This window comes from Schistocerca piceifrons, chromosome 8 (assembly GCF_021461385.2).
Source record: "Schistocerca piceifrons isolate TAMUIC-IGC-003096 chromosome 8, iqSchPice1.1, whole genome shotgun sequence".
NCBI classification, from domain to species: domain Eukaryota; kingdom Metazoa; phylum Arthropoda; class Insecta; order Orthoptera; family Acrididae; genus Schistocerca; species Schistocerca piceifrons.
The window spans coordinates 648,686-667,112 of NC_060145.1; the positions used below are offsets into that span (position 1 = coordinate 648,686).

Below are 18,427 nucleotides of genomic sequence, written 5' to 3' on the forward strand. Positions count from 1 at the left end.
TTCGCAGCTTCTCGTGTTTACCACCTGGCTGAAAATCAGCAATCACTTACTCAACTTTCTAGAAATTTCAGATGATTCCACTCAGGACGTAACCAGCACCAAATGATAAGCAAATGGGAACATGCTACTTCAGCACGTAACAAGCCACAAAGCAATGAATCTCACTAACCATAGTTTTCCTACACTTTCAGGAATGCAGAGGATTAATGCAGATTATTTGGACCTGGGAGGCACGACTATGGGTGGTAAGTGATTATTACATTATTTCGCTTAGGAATATACTCCATCTACTCAATTAGAATGGCACCAACTACTAGTACAACAGAAGTGTTTCATGCGTATTCGTACTTGTAAATAACAACCACAAGTATTCTCTACATTCCATGACAAAATGGACAGGTTTCCTACACCTGAAACAAATCACAGAAGTATATTATGTGCACCATGTACATCTGTAAGGGTCCAACAGCGAGTCCATTCTTTACTTTGTCCCTTAAAGGAACACAAATCAATGACTGGTTTGCCTTTTAGATTTCGCAATTTCAACAAGAGTCGCTAATAATAATAATAATAATAGTTTTATTCAACATCGAATGGTATACTGCACACATACAAAGAAACAGTAATGATTAAAGTCATTTGTACAATACACACGACGCATTCTTCTGAATACATCATTAATTTACAACAAAATTACAATAAAATGTTTACTGATTTCTATTCACATAATTTCATAAATCATTTGTTGTTCTTCATGTAAGTATGATACTCTTCTAATGTGTAGAAATGGTATTTTACTAAAAATTTGTTAAGCTGATGTTCCAGTTTAATTGTAGGAAGAGCCATGACTGCACTAGGCAGTGTATTAGCTAATTTTATGCCTGCATACTGAGGCTGCTTTTCGTAAGGGGCTGTTCTGTGGCTGCCAATGTAAAATCTTTCTTTATTTCTAGCATTGTACTGGTGCAAACCTGTGTTTGGGTGCAGTCTTTTCAAAAGCAATATGGCTTTTAGAATGTATGTGTGTAGCAGTTAACACCTCTGTTTTTGGAAACAAGTTGCAACAAGATTCCCTATATTTTGCTCCACAGATTTTTCTCACACCCCTTTTTTGAAGAATGAGAAGCTTTTCTAGATTAGCTTTGGTTGTTGCCCCCCAAATTTCAATACCATAGTTAAAGTGAGAGGAGAAAAGAGCATGGTACGCAGTATTTAGGACTACGGTGCGTCTACAGAACTTGCTAATAGTACTGACTTCAAATATATTTTTTGACAACTTAGTTGCTGTTGAGTCAATATGTGTGTCCCATTTCAGGTTGCTTTGGATTGTTAAGCCAAGGAATTTTACATTAGACTCTTTCTTTACCAATTCGTTGCCCACTTATAATTTAAGTTCATTATTCAAACTACTTTTGTTAAACTCCATCAAACATGTTTTACTGGTGCTTACATTTAAGTGGCTTTCATTAAAAAACTGAACAATTTCTTTCGTCACATTCTTACACTCGGCCTCTAGTTCATTACATGATTCCTTTTTACATATAATGGACATGCCATTGGCACACAGAACAATTTTGAAATTTATAGTACACTATTTAATATCATTTAAATACATCAAGAACAGAAGGGGGCCCAACACCGAGCCCTGGGGCACGCCATATTTTATGCAAGTGATCTCTGATTTGTAGACACCACTTTCCGTTTTAAGTAGAACAATCTTTTTCTATTGCTCATATAACACTTTATTAGGTCATTAGCAGCGCCTCTAATGCCCATGTTCCATAGATTGTCTAATAGGATGTCAATGTTCACACAATCAAAGGCTTTTTCCAGGTCTATGTATACACCTGCCACATGTTCCTTCTTTTTGATACCCCCTAACACCACTTCAGTTAGTTGAGCAGCTGCAGTGATAGTTGATTTACCTTTTAGGAATCCATTTTGATTTTCGAACATCAGGTTGTGTTTGTTAAGAAAGTTTATAATCCTGTTGTATATAACTTTCTCAACTATTTTGGAAAAGACAGGAAGGATTGAGACTGGTCTGTAGTTTTCTATTTTGTTGTTGTCACCTTTCTTAAAAATGGGTGTTACCTGTGCTATTTTTAGTCTGTCTGGAAAGGTGCCTGATTCTGTTATATTGTTGACTGCTGCAGACAGAGGTACAGAGACTTCTTGGGTACAGGCTTTTAAAACATTAGTATTTAGGCCATCATGCCCAGCTGAATTAGAGGGTTTCAGAGAGCTAATGATGCCCATTATTTCTGCACAGTTTGTGGGGGCTAGATATATACTATGGTCACATGTATTACCTTTAAAACTGTAGTGCATGTTTTTATATTTGTCATTTATGGAGTCTCTTACTGAAGAAAAATATTCATTAAAAATATTTGCAATTTCTAGTTGGTCTTTTTAGAGCATGCCATTGTGGTTAATAGTAAAGTCCATACGGGATTTGTCATTGCAGGTTGAAGCCTTCACTGCATTTCCTCTTCACATTCCGTCGAAACTATCTGTATTACAGTCCTCTGGCGTTGATTCATCACTTAACACTCAACCCAGGAAATTTTTGAAATAGCATATCTGATATTGTCCAGGCTCTACTTGTTGGTCTCGCACTGCAATATCTAGTTAACATTGAGTCTACCATGCCGATTCAGTTGCTGCCAATCGGTACAAGTAAGATCGAGATTCTATTGACATTTCCTGAACCAATGTTCTGGTGAATATTATTCTACATAAGCAATCTCTGAGCTAATTACAATAACCCACCAAGAAGTGTGCCAGGAATCTTGAGGCTTTGGGATGAAGGACTCTGAGGCTCCATTTTATTTTCGTGACAAAGACACTGACATGTATCCCAGTTTCCAGTTTTTAATATTCAGTCTTATTCTAATGTAACTGATACAAGAATTAAAATATGTTACCTCTCCTCTGGGTTTCGCATCTTTATTTCCTATCTCATTGCATGCATTGGACTTAATCACATGTGAATGTAATTTGTATATACTAATGAAATATGTTGAGTCAATAACAACTAGACTTTTGATCTAAAATATGTTTTCTGATTGTTCTATCATAACTCATGCTTGGGTAAAGATAAGTCATCATAATCACAGAAACATTTACCCCATAACTGGTAATTTTAAAATCTTTCCACTTCGTAGATAAATTTCTGTTGACATCCATACGAAGATGCTAGCTGAGATTTCACAGCTTCTTATGATTACCGCCTGGCTGAAAATCTGCAATCACTTAATCAACTCTCTTGAAATTTGAGAAGATTGCACTGCGGTCGCAACCAGCGCCGCCTGATTAGTAACTAGCGACATGCTGATCCAGCTCATAAGAGGCCACAAAGCAATGACTCTCACTAACCATAGTTTTCCCGCATTTTCAGGAATACAGAGGAATAATGCACACTATTTGGAGCTGGGAGGCACGACTAACGGTGGTAAGTGTTTATTACATCATTTGGCTTTCTGATGTACTCCATCTACTCAATTAGAAACAAGAATATTACCAGTGCAACAGCAGTGTTTCATGCATGTTGGTACTTGTCAATAGCAACCAAGAGTATTTTTTACATCCATGACAAAATGGACAGGTTTCCTACACCTGAAACAAATCTCAGAAGTTTATTATGTGAACCAAATACCTATCAGGGTGTAACAGCGATTTCATCCTTTACATTGTCATTTGAAGGAACACAAATCTACGACTCATTTCCCTTTTAAAATTCGAAATTTCAAAAAGACTCGCTAATTCTGAGTTGCAAAATCTGGGTAAGTAGCCTACTGTTCTTCTTCATTCCTACTTTGACTGTGCAGACCCTAATTATGGGACATCTTACACAGGTACTATTTATTTATATCACTGCATGCTGATACTTGTATTTTAAACAAAGGCTGAATATTTTCACGCTAAATTATTTACCATCGCTTATTATTTCCTATACATAGACATCCAATAATAGAAAATGCTCTATTGAAGCTAATGTAATTCTATTTCCCATGACCAAAACTTCTTCAACTTTTAACGAAAACTGCAATTGCTACTGTACCTAAATGTATCTACCAATATTATTGTGCTACAACTCGTATCAAACTTATCAGTCACTAATATATGATGTAACAAATAGAAATAGTTTATATCTGTAATGACACCAGATTTCTTTTCTGGCTAATTCAACAGTATACTTGACTGCCTTCCTGTCCATGCCACATACTGCCAGTATTTTGGACACCATGTAGGGCGTTGAGGTGGTTAACTTGTGTTCTATTGTCTTCCTACTTTGGGGCAGCATTGTCATTGCTGTTGAACTGTGCAACAGTATTCTGGTCCATGTCACTCTTATTCTAGATCCCTCAGTGGCGAGACACAGCCAACGTCTGCATTTCCACCATGATGTTGTTGTTATGGTGGCTTTTCATGGTCTGTTGGCATATTCGTCTGCCACAGAAAATGACCTTAGAAATTTTCACAGCATTGCTTCTTCGCATCCTGTCGCAACCATCTGAAGTAGAGTGGACTGGAGTTGATGCCTTCACTGCATTATGTCTCCACATTCCATCGAAACCACGTGTATTGCAGAGCTCTGGCGTTGATTCATCACTTAACACGCTACCCAAGCAATTCTTGAGCTGGTGGATGTGGTATTGTCCAGGCTGTACTTGTTTCTCTCGCACCGCAGAATCTTCTTGACACTGAGTCATCCATGTCGATTCAGTTGCTCCTGGTCACTACAAGTAGCATCGACATACTATTGACATTTCCTGGCACAATGTTCGGGCGATTATTATTCTCAACAGCCACTCTCTGAGATAAGTACAATAATCCACCAAGAAGTGTGCCAGGCCTTTTGAGGCATCTGGATGTCTCATTCCCTAGGCTCCGTTTCATGTCTGGAACAAAGCCAGTGAGATGTCTCCTAGCTTCCATCTTTTAATATTCAGCCTTATAATAATATAATTGATATCAGAATTCAAGTATGGTACCTCTCCTCTGCGTTTCGATTAGATTAGATTAGTATTTGTTCCATAGGTCATGAATACGACTCTTCGTAATGATGAGGAACATGTCACGTTAATAAAAGCTGTCTATACAAGATATTACACTACACAAAATATTTGATGACACTTAAGATTTTTAATTTTTGCGGTGGTGGGGGAAATTACCCACTTACTATATCCAAAAATTCATCTAAAGAGTAAGGGAGTTGCCATTAAGAAATTCTTTTAATTTCCTTTTAAATGCTATATGGCCATCTCTCAGACTTTTGATACTATTAGGTAAGTGACTAAAGACTTTTGTGGCAGCATAATGTACCCCCTACTGAGCCAAAGTTAGATTTAACCTTGAGTAGTGAAGATCATCCTTTCTCCTAGTGTTGTAGCCATGTACACTGCTATTACTTTTGAATTCGTTCGGATTGTTAATAACAAATTTCATAAGTACACACACACACACACACACACACACACACACACACACACACACACATATATATATATATATATATATATATATATATATATATATATATATATATATATATATATATATATTGTGAGGCTACGGTGAAGATCTCTAGCTCTTTAAATAAGTGTCTGCAGGATGATCTTGGATGAGCTCCAGCAATTATTCTGAATACACGCTTTTGTGCAATGAACACTCTTTTACTCAATGATGAGTTGCCCCAGAGTATGATGCCATACGAAAGCAGAGAATGAAAATAGGCGTGGTAAGCTAATTTACTCAGATGTATATCGCCAAAATTTGCGATGATCCTAATAACATAAGTAGCTGAACTCAAACGTTTCATCAGATCCTCAGTGTGTTTTTTCCAGTTCAACGCCTCATCAATGCATACACCTAGAAATTTTGAATATTGTACCTTAGCTACCGAATTTCTGATCGAAGTCTATATTTATTATTTGGTGTCATTCCATTAACTGTGTGGAACTGTATATACTGTGTTTTGTCAAAGTTTAATGAGGGCCTATTTGCAGAGAACCACTTAATAATTTTCTGAAAAACATCATTTACAATTTCACCAGTTAATTTTTGTCTGTTGGGTGTGATAGTTATACTTGTATCATTGGCAGAAAGTAACAGCTTTGCATCTTCGTGAATATAGAATGGCAAGTCATTAATACATATTAAGAACAGCAGAGGACCCAAGACCGAACCTTGCGGCACCCCATTCTTGATTGTTCCCCAGTTTTAGAAATCGCCAGGTTTTTGCATATTATGTGAACTGCTTATTTCAACTTTCTACACTCTTCCCATTAGGTATGATTTAAACCATTATCTTTATTTCCTACCTCACTGCTTACGCTGGATTTCACCATATGTGAACGTATTTTGTGTATACTAATGAAGTAAGTTAAATGTATAACTACCAATCTTTTGAGCTACATTAAGTTTTCTGAGAGTCCTGTCATAACTAATGCTTGGGTAACAACATGTCTTGAAAAGCACAGAAACATTTATACAGAAAATGGTAGTTTTAACATCTTGCCTTTTCTTGGATAAATTTCTGTAGACCTCCATAAGCAGGTGCTGAGATTTCACAGTTTCTCATGAATTCCGAATGGCACAAAATCCGCCGAATGGACAGGCTTCCTACAGTTGAAGAAAATCACACAAGTTGATTATGTGCACTAAGTACACCTATCAGGCTCTAAACCTTGGTTTGTTCCTTTACTTTGTCCTTTAAAGGTACACAACTGACTGATGTCCCTCTTAAAAATCGAAATTTCAATCAGACTCGCTAATCCTGAGGTGCAGGTTTGGGGAAAAAGCCGACACTTCTTCTTCATTCCCATGTTGGTTTTGCAGACCATCAGTGTGGGACATCTCACACAGGTACTATTTATTTACCTTGTTACAGCCTGATACTTGTATTTTAAACACAGGCTGAATATTTTCCACTGAAATATTTCTTTATTTTTTTTATTTTTTATTTTTTAAATTTTTTTATTTGGCCTTTGAGTGTGTACTCAATTTAGCCATCGGCAACACATAGTGACAATGTACACATAATTGAATAAACAAATACAGAAATGCATATTTACAAGAATAAAAAGCTTAACTGTTACACGTTTGCACATGATGTTTTAAAAATTGAATTGAATTGAATTGGAAAATAATTAAAAGTGCCTTGGCTTACAATTCACACCAATTCTGAAATATCTTCATCAGCAAGACATATTTATAATTTACATACACCATTAAAACCTACAGATTGTGACAAGTACTCTTGATGAAGATAACTATCACTTTATATAGACAAACGTCTTTAGTACACAAAAGAGAAGAAGCTGATTGAGGAACATGGTAGCCCATACTCAGTGTCAACATTTTTTTTTCCTGTATGTCGACATGTAATGTTACAAAAGGTACTACTGAAGATGATGCAATTCTATTTCCCGTCGCCACAAGTTTTACAACTATTAATGAAAACTTCACCTGCTAGTGTATCTAACTATATGTACTACTACTATTGTCCTACAACTTGTTTCAAACTTATCAGTCAATAATACATCCTGTAACAAATAGAAATTATTTAAATATGTAATTACAACAGATTTCTTTTCTGGCTAATTAAACAATACACTCAATTGCCCTCCTGTCCATAGTCACACACTGCCTGTATCTTGGACACTGTGGATGGCTTTGAGGTGGACAACTTGTGTTCTGTTTTATGCCAGCTTCCTGGTTGCAACGGACCACTTCCTACTCTGAGGGAGCTTTGTCGTTGCCATTGAAGCGTGAAACAACGTGCTGGTCTACGTCACCCTGGTTGTAGTTCCCTCTTGCCTCCTCTTTGATAAATTCTTTAGATAGCCAAAGGTAGATTCCGAAGCATTTATAAAGCAATTTAAAGGGGTATTGCCAGAAAACTGGGATGACAGAAGAAAAATAGGTTGTGTCACTAGCAGAATGGAAGGGGACGCTCTGTCGCGGGGAATGAGAGCAGGAGAAGCATGCCAAACTTATGACGAATTTATTAAGAAATTTTGGGACAAATATTGGTCTAATAGTACACAAGGCAATGCACGTAATAGTATCTTTCAAGGGAGAAATTTTCTTGGGAGTGGGTGCGATAGTTACAAAGATTATTTCCAGAGTTTCTGTGGAAAAAATTTGTATTTAGATAATCCACTGAGTGAGGAGGACCTTATTGCAGTAGTGTTGGTGAAACTGCCGATATCTGTGCAAGGAAAGCTGATAGTCATACCTAAAAAGAAAATTGAGGACATATTAGATGCTTCATCAGGGGAGTAAACATCCAGTAACGGCTGGAGAGGTGTAAATTGGAGGTCAAGGGAAAATGAGAACTCGAGAGAGCGTAACAGGAATAACAATGACATGATGGATAACGAGAGATGTGATAACAGGCATAACAGACTTGGTAGAGGAGGCTGGAACCGAGGAGGTTCGAACAGCCATGGTAATAGATGGTACGAAGAACAGGAAGAGAGGTATGAGGGTGGCAGGACCGAAAGAGAAATTACCGAGCAGGAAAACTAGAGGGGACTTCATGTGGGGTCCGAGCACGAACTCAAATGAACAGCGTACCAACACATATCAAAAGGGTAATAAAAGAGGATTGGTGCGATATTAAAGGAACTCTTTTAGAGAGAGATGAAATGGTGAGTAAGGAAGAGTATCAACCGATAATAGACGTGGATGTTAATGGTATCGAAGCAGTAGCAGTCATTGATACAGGTAGTGAGTTGTGCGCCTTGGCAGAGGGGTTTATGACCAAATAAGAGACCAGGAAGAGGTACCTATGTTACCATTACAAGGAGCTAGAGTCGTGAGTGCAGTAGGAGGAAAAAGTAAGGTAATAAAAAACCAAGTGTTATTGGAAGTGAGATTTCAAGGAATTGTATTAGAAGTTAATGCTATAGTGGTACCTGACCTCTGCGTAGGGCTTATATTAAGGATGGATTTGTTGGTAGACCATGCAGCTGTTGTAGATTTAAAAAGGGGTACTGTGATCCTGACGGTAAATGGTACTAGGAACGAGTTTATGTTTGGCAGGGCCATTCAAGCTAAAGAGAAGGCACAGGGAAAATTCTACATGAAAATAATGCGTGAGTGTTTCCAATGGAAAGCAGATTCGAAGAGGAGTGACTGTAGGAAAGAGAGACGAGAGCCAGTTGAGGCAGAATGGTCAGTAGAAGATATCAAAGCTAAATTAAATAATATCGATGACAGGGACCAAGGTGCGAAAAAAGAACTAGGAGACCTGCTGGTAAAGTATCAGAAAGTATTTTCAAATGACCTGGGTTAATGAAAGGAGAACCTTATGAGTTTAAAGTCAAACCGCACCAACCATTCAAACTGAGACCCCATGTGATACCTTTGGCAAGAAGGGAGGCAACAGAAAAAGAGTTACAAAGGATGATAGAATTGCAAATTATCGAAAGATCGACGAGTCAATATTGCAGTCCGTTAGTATATGTGACAAAGAAAGATGGTTCAGTGAAAGTAACCTTGGATGCTAGGATATTGAATAAGATAATAGAGCCTCAGAATGATAGGCCAGAATCTCTTGAAGAATTATTGCAAAAGTTCGAAGGGGCCAGTAAATTATCTAGCCTCGATATGACTGCTACTGGCAAATAAAATTGGCTGAAAAATGTAAACAGTACACAGCTTTGGTATATAGAGGCAGGTGTTATCATTTCAAAGCCCTCCCATTCGGATTGAATATATCGGTAGCAGCTTTCTTAAGGGTGTTGGATAACATTCAGGGAGAAGAATTATTGTCTGGAATCACCGTTTATGTGGACGACGTCCTGATTGCTGCCAGTGATTGGCAAGAGCTCAATAGGATTCTGGAAGACGTGCTGAAAGCGTTTCAAGAGGGCAATATTACCGTGAACTTAACTAAGTCCGAATTCGGAAAGAGCTAAATACAATTTTTAGGGCATATTATATCAGCAGAGGGTATTAAGCCGAATCCTAAGATATTGGAGTCTATCAAAGAATTCCCACATTCAAGAAATAAGAAACAAATAAAGTCGTTTCTCGGTTTGTGTAATTTTTTACCGAAAATTCGTGGATAAACAGGTATTAAATGCAAAGTCACTGCATAATTTAACCGGAAAGAATATACCTTGGGTGTGGACAGAGCAGTGTCAGAAAGAGTTCGATGACATAAAAGAAGCTCTATGTAAAGGGGGAATACTCTACCACCCTAAACTGGACACAGAATTTTGTCTGTCAGCAGATAGTTCAGACTCTGGAATTGGTGCCCACCTATTCCAAATGATAGAGACGGAAGAGGGGGTAGAACATCGAACTATCGGATTCACAAGTAGGTTGTTGACAAAATGCGAGCGTAACTATACCGTTACTGAAAAGGAGGCATTGGCCATAGTATGGGCCTTCAAAAAGTTCAGATACTATTTAATGGGTAGAAAAGTAAAAGCATACACAGACTACAAAGCTTTATCTTTTATGAAAAGCTGCAGATTAACACATGGCAGACTCACTCGTTGAACTATAGCTCTTCAGGAATATCAATATGAGATACTTTACAGACCTGGTAAAGACAACGTAGTAGCGGACGCGCTGTCCAGATTACCAATGGGGATGAACCAGGAGAATCAAGATTTGTCAGATTCTCGAGAAATCTATTTGTTATATATGAAAGGAGTGGAATATGAGGATAAGATTAAAGGGTATCTGAGGAATATATCACAGGAACAAGAGAAGGACGAAAGGTTGCGTAAGGCAAAGGGGAAATGGGAAGAAAATCAAGAACCACAAGTGAGGCAATATCACCTAGTAGAAAAGGGAATATTATATCGCAGGACTAACCTGGTATGGGAAAAATGGAAGTTGTGTTTGCCTGAACATACCATAAATGAATTTCTCTGGTATATTCACATGAACTATGGACATTTCGGACCTAAAAAGTGTTCTGAAAAATTGGCAGAAACATATATCTTCAGTAATATGGTGAAGAGGGCTAGAAAGGTACTGCAAAGCTGCGAGAAGTGTCAGAAAACGAAGACACCTACAACTAGTAGCGAGGGTCAGCCTGTGGGTAAACCAAACAAAATGCTCAGTGATAATGGGTCTCAATCCGTATCCAGAGTGTGGAAGAAGATGTTGGAGAAGCTAGACATCAAAGCCATATATATAACATGATTTCACCCAGCTTCGAACCTGGTAGAGAGAGAGTGATGAAAGAGCTGGGACGGCTTTGTAGGGCTTTCTGCCACGACCATCACACTGCTTGTGAAATGTATATTAAAGAGTTTGAGGAGATACTGAACGAACTGCCACATTCGACAACTGAGGTATCTCCATATGAGTTGCTAACGGGCAAAAAGCCTAGAAATATTATTGAGAATGTAGTGAAATTCCCAAGAAGAAAAACGTGAATTGGTGTTAAGCAAGACGAAAGCAAAAGGGGCTTATCGGAAGGCAAGGCATGATAGGAATATTATACCCAATGAATATGTAGTGGGAGACGTAGTACTGGTTAGAGCTCACAGGAAATCGTCCAAAATTGACGCTGAAATAAAGAAATTTTATGAGATTTTTGAAGGTCCTCATGTGGTAAGTAGGGTACCACACCCTAATGTCGTGGAAGTGGCTCATTCTGAGTCTAAAGTAGTCAGAGGAATTTACAATGTAGCGGATGTGAAACGATACCGTGGTAATTACGGGGAAGCCTCTTAAGTTGACGAGCATGAATAGTAGCTGCCAGACAGATATCTCTTTAGCGTAAAAAAAAGAAAAGTAATGAAAAACACTCTAATGCGACGTAGCAACTAACTTATTTGCGTATTAAATATAGAAAGACGTGATAATATGGAAAGAATCTGCAATACGCATAAGGGGAATGAGGAAATCATAATATTTACTTTGATAGTAGGTCAGTAGATGAATGACCCAGTTTCGATGAATGAGAGGCGGGGTGCTACGTCACGCGAGGCACCGGATGGTCTTAATGAGCTTTTCTCTGGCCGGCCCAGCTAACGGGTCAGTGCCCTAGCGTCTGAGACTGTCGTCATGAGGGTGTGTCTACGACTTTGTTTACAAACGAAGGCTTACATACTGACACAATGGTGTTTAGCAGGATGAACTGTAATGAAATGGGGTACATAAATCTTAGTATTATTATTGCATTATAGCTTTGTTATTTGATTTCCCAGGAACTGTTGTAAAATATTATTGTATTCTTCTGTCTAAAGTTGTCTTTTTCTGTTTCATGTGCCATTGTAATGTAACTGATGAATGATGAGACGTAATGTGGATGCCCTTGTAAGCTGACCAAGGAATCGGGGAAACCTATCCAAAGCAATATCAATTAAAAGGGAAGAACTGATAATGGCTGTTGCTTCCGGATCTCAGTGGAACCAGCGAACTGAAGAACCATAACTTCAGGATTACAGTGAATACTAGTTCGAAAGAAGTGTTGTCAGTGGCTTACGAAGATGCCATCAGCGTTCAGTGGTGTAGTGGACGGACTGGTGCTGCAAAATAGGGCAGATAAATTTGCTGTGTCTCAAAGTGTGCTGAAGATATAGTTTATCATCAATGTGTATGGTGGTCTGTTTGAATGAAAGAAACAACGCTCTTGGTAACTTTTTGAAAAAAGGCGATAGAGCCGCTACGAAAGTCGAGCGTCTTGTTTAGTGTTGAGGTGACGTATTCTTCGACAGGCGTCACGAATTATTGAAAAAGTCTCTACTTAAAATATATATCTAATGTTTTGTAAACGGAATTATATAACAAATTGTCTTGTATCTCGGTTTATACTCTTTCACTATTTCAATTATTCATTTATATATTGTACTTTATCTGAAAGCATAGGTGTTCATAATGAGAGCATGGGAATTAAGGAATTAATATTCTAATAATATTGTGGCATAGAAGAGCAATAATACAGAGCGATTAGTAATTTTGTAATGAAAATTTTTAAAAAAATTGTTTACTTCCAATTAAAAGAAAAAAGAAATACTGAGTTAAAGGAAAAGTTAAAGATCTTAATAGAAAGAAAATGACCAAAATCTAAAGACTACTCCTAGAATTTTGCAATAATGCGATTTTGTTATTTCCAAAATTGCGATTTTGTCTCACGAAAAAAGCACAGTTTTAGAAAGAAACAAAGGGGGAATATGAAAGGTGCCTCTTAGGTGAGGAAGACATTTTTACCAGTTTTAATAAATTATTGTCTCTTATTGATGTATTCACGATAGTTAGGAAGTGCTGTAGTCCATACCCGCCCATGAATCGGAGAGCATTTCCCACGCTGGCTGGCTAGGCGACGAATCGACCGTATGTCGCACGTAGTGGGCTGGGGCTTGGCGCTGGACCGTAGCAACAAGCGTCAGCCTGGGAAATATACATGACAGGAAGTACCGCCATCTTGGCGCCAAATTCACCAATTTTGTTTTTATTTATATTTAATAATTAAAGTCATTTATGACAACATGAATACTAGGAGGAGCCTCTGGATGTTTAAAGCTATTTATCATAATTTTGCCTCGTTAAAATTCACACCCGTTTGTAATGTTGATGCTTTAAGTTGTTCTGAAAGCGGTGCTGATATTAAAGACAATAAAAGCGGGTTAAAAGCTGGTAGCTATCTGGGGAAGTTAACCTTTCATTACTGAGCAACTGTTTAACCAGGTATCCAGTCTAGCTTACCAAATTCCCAACCAGATTAACATCAATTATAATCTTTTAATAGTCATCTTACGACAACTGGTGATATATATATAAAGAGAATTTAAATAAAAAGAAATAAATCAGTTTATATTTGGACATTTATTTTAACATTGAACATTGTTCCGTTAAAATTTCAGCATATTAAACTTGATTCATAACTAAACTGGTGCCTTATTTAGGACTGTGAAAATGTGAGTTTGTAATCTTATGGAAAACATCAAATGTGGAGCCAAGATTGGGAGACTGCATAGAACACTGCATTCATAAAATAATACACAAAGAACATTGAAACATATGCAAGAGGAAACTAACCACAACCAACCGATCTATTTTCACCCAAAGAAGTTACGTTCGTAGCGCAATCCTGTCCGTCATGAAGTTACCACACACTGGTACACTAAATTCATACTATCTCTCTGTGAAATTTTCCCGAAAAGAATAGCTGAGGGCTACTTTGATGATTACACCACATGCTTCACATGGTCAACTTGGTTTACACAAAGAGAGTAACTCCACAATAATTTTGATAATTAAAATAAATTTCTTACTGTTAATCTGATGGGTCAAACAATTTTATAAGCACGTGGTACTGGTCTCACAAAGTACGCCCCACGTGGGTTGAACATAAAGAAAAGTTGCTATATTGAAAAATATTGTCAAGACAAGACGTTATAATCTCACGCACATTCGCATTTAAGATTGATGATCTTAGTTAGAGTTACAGATCCTCAAATCGTGGTTCCACTTTACTCACAAAGTAATGACAAAGCAACTACTGGAAGATATTCTGAACTTCACTCTAAAATTACACTGTGTTGCAATTTAAGATAATATTAGATATTTTAGATCTAAACCTGAAATAAAGGTGATTAAATTTTCAGTTAGGCTGAACTTAAGAAATCCGTTGTCCTACAGACTTAGCAGAGACGCACTTAGCTGGAGATCTTACCACTTCAGACGCTCGCCGCGGACAGACTGGCCTGGGCCCCTACCGAGGGTGCTCCACAGATACAAACGGAAGTGTCCAGGGAGGCAGCTTCCTATACCAACACGACAAGCTACGGACAGGACCATACCAAGAATAGAAACCTCTTTGCTTTTAGAAAGCGTAGCTACCAGTTCCGACGTTGGTCCTACTGTTCTCTAGCAGACAGGCTTGTCTGCTACCATCAAGCATGCAACTACAAATACATTTGCTCATTCATCCTTTCACATAGAAGGGAAGGGGGATGACAGTATCTTATCATATACAGTATACAAAAGAAAGCAGATGAAGGCTCCATATGAGACTGTGTGACATGAATTACATATGAACTGTGTTTTAAAGTGTAGTAGTGTGACAGATCGTCTTGATTATGTGTAAAAGTAACACATTCCACTGATCAGTCTCCTCCCAGATAGAGTCAGAAACACCACAGTAAATTTAGAAGTGGTATGTATGCCGTAAATGACAACAGATTTAAGAAATTAACATGAAAGGAATCCAACAGAGACCTTTCACATTAATTAACAAATGCATATCTTAAGTACGCACTTGATCGGAAATCCACGAACTATGACGAGATACGGACTGCACTCCAAAGTCGGCAGTCGGCGTTAAGAGCTCTTCCTGTGTTGTTCGATGGTAGCCATGCTCTCAGTTACGAGTAGTTTGTGACATGAGTGTTTCATTATTGATCTAATAGGAATAAAAGTGATATTACGGCATTCTGAATGTTAATTTCGAATAAATAGGTACCCCAAAGCTGATCGACAACAATTTCAAACAATTAGCTTCCACTGACAGAGACATCCAATGCACCAATGAAGAGTCTGCTCGGGACGACATTTACGAGAGCTGCACCGCGCACAGGTAGGAGGAAATCCGACGACACGACCCACCAAAGCGGATCAAGGAAGGTCCGACTTACACTCCCAAATTCCGGGTGGAAATGCTGACCAGTTATACTGTACGTCACATATACCACCCTCTACGGACTCGCGGCTAAGCTGAGTAATAACAGTATCAGTTTAGAGGCGAGGGATCTTGAATTTGTAAGCAGTGAATTAAACTTATAGGTAAACGTTTCCAGTTGGTATAAATATAATATAAGTGTTGTTACATTAGTAGAAGTGTTAGTGAAGTGTTAAAGAAGATTAAACGGGGCAAGAAGTTTATTTTCCTTCTCACGCCTATAGCACGGATTTTAGGCTTAATTTCAAGTAAACAGTGACTAAAACTTATATGTAATCACCAGTTTTTTTATTCAGTACTCTTTCAATTTATTTATATCTGCCTGAATAGTTTCTATGGTCTTTTGTTTACGTTTTAGTCAGTACTTAAATCAGTTTATACGATTTCTGTTTTTACCATGAGTGAGAAGTGTGTGACATGTTGTAGGTTCGTTAGTTGCGGGGTGTGGTGTGATGGGTGCTGTAGTTTCTTTCATTGGGGTGAATGTAGTGGCGTGGGAAATGGGGACATAAATGAGGCTCACCAGTGGTATTGTAGGATCTGCAGTAGAGATAGGAAAATACTGGATCATGAAAGGAAAATTGCAGCTATTCAAGCTGACCTAGACAAGGCAAGGGAGGATCTGGACAGGTTAAAGAGGGGGAAGAGTGACGAGAGGTGGGAAGTGGCAACAGGTAATAGGAAGAACAGGCAAAGGAGAGCATCAGACAGCTTTGTAATAAATCTTGAAAATAGATTTGACCTGTTGCCTCAGTCAGAATCGGATGAGCCTCATGTAGCTGAAGCTGTAGAAAGGGCACAAAAAGCTTTCAAGGACTTGAAAAATGTTGGGAAATTTGTAAAGAGAAAGTTCTGTTGTTAGGTAGCTCCCTTGGCAGAGGTGTTAGTCAACTACTGCAGGAAACTCTAGGTCCAGAGTACCAGATAACAAACTTTTTCAAGCCTAGTGCAGATTTGGGTCAGGTAACAGAGGATGTAGGTTCTTTTTGCAAGGATTTCACAAAGGAGGATACCCTGGTTATAGTGGATGGTCCGAGAAATAGCATTGACAGAGACTCTGAATATTCCATAGAGAGTGACCTGGTGAAGATAGCATCAGCAATGAAGCATATGAGTGTGGGATTTGTGTCTGTGTTGAGATGCCATGATCGGTCTCATTTGAACTCTTCCGTCAGGAGGGTGAACTTGGAGTTGGAGTGGCTGCTTAGGACGAATATAGGGTCCCATATTGGTTTGATTCCTGTGGATGCTATCGATAGGTGGGACTACACTAGGCATGGACTTCACCTCAGTAGGAAAGGGAAGGGAAAACTGTCTGGGTTGGTTGCAGAAAACTTAAGGGGGGACACTGTCACAAGTGGTGAAATACCAGTGGTCACAGGTGTCAGAGGGATGTCTTTTTTAGGATAGGGAAGGGGGAAAGGAAACGAGTTTTAAGAGAGATTGGCAGACACACTCTGTTTCAGAAAACAGATGAACAGGAGTCAGATTTTAGCATACAGCCTCCATTTAAACAGTGTTTAACAGAAAGTAATCAGAAACTGCCAGTTCATCTTCGCCAAAGCAGTTATAATCCCATTAGTATGCAGTATCAGTTATCTTTATTACACCAGAACATTCTGGGACTCAGAAATAAAGTTGATGAACTACTCATTTGTATCGATGAAATGAATTCATCTAACCAAATTGACATAATCTGCCTCTCTGAACATCAAGTGACAACTGGTATAGATATGTTAGACATTTCAGGATTTAAGCTAGCTTCCTACTTCTGCAGAGTAGATATGGATGGAGGAGGAGTTGCCACATTTATTAAAAACTGCCATAAATTCAAGAACACTGACATTAATAAATTCTGTTTGGAGCAGCATCTAGAAGCATGTGCAGCAGAAGTAGAGTTCCGTAACAGATCCTATATAATAGTAACTATTTACCGAGCACCTGCAGGAAATAATAATCTATTCATAAATCATCTAGAAGCTCTTTTGGGTTATTTAACAGGAAGAAACAAAGAAATTTTGATTGCTGGTGACTTTAATACAGTTTTTATAATGCAATCTTCCAGCAAACATTTCCTGCAGATAGTAATGTTGTCTTCCAATCTAACTCACACTGTAAACTTTCCAACTAGGATCACTAAATCCTCAAGGACAGCCATTGATAACATATTTATTGACAAATCAAAGGAACAAAATCATATCATAAAACCTGTTGTAAATGGACTATCACATCATGACATGCAGGTCCTTGTTTTAGATGTAAATTCTAAGCAGATTATCAAGACTGCTAAATCTGAGCACAGGAGAGTAGTCAATCAACCAAAAATTGAGTGTTTTAGAAAACTGCTCAAAGATATGAACTGGAAGGATGTTTATAGTGCTCATGACATGAATGAAAAATATAACACATTCATGAACAACGTCAGTACCATGTTTGAAAACTGTTTTCCTCTAAAAGTTACTCAAGTTAAACAGAAGTCTATAATAAAACCATAGATTACACAAGGAATAAAGATTTCCTGTAAGACAAAAAGAAAAATGTATCTGTCGACCAAGAATAGCTCCAATGCTGACGATTTAGCTAAATACAAGGAATACTGTAAAATATTAAAAAAAGTAATTCAGTCATCTAAACAAATGCACTACGAGAAGAAGAGACCAATTTCAGGGAACAAAATAAAAAGAATATGAGATATAGTGAAAGAGGAGACTGGTGGAACCACAAAGGAACAGGAGCAAATAGCATTAAGTGTAGATGACACTTTAG

General features: G+C 38.0%; 1 protein-coding gene across 2 annotated transcripts in view; it reads left to right on the forward strand.

Moving 5' to 3' along the window:
• Positions 1-3,897, forward strand: part of LOC124711965 — a 91,463-nt gene extending 87,566 nt beyond the window's left edge. For both annotated transcript variants that reach the window (XM_047242248.1, XM_047242247.1), the window contains 2 exons: positions 192-245; positions 3,401-3,897. In XM_047242248.1, coding sequence (XP_047098204.1) covers positions 192-245; positions 3,401-3,486 — 140 coding nt within the window. In that variant the 3' untranslated portion in view covers positions 3,487-3,897. The remainder of the gene's footprint in view (positions 1-191; positions 246-3,400) is intronic.
• Positions 3,898-18,427: the final 14,530 nt, after the last annotated feature.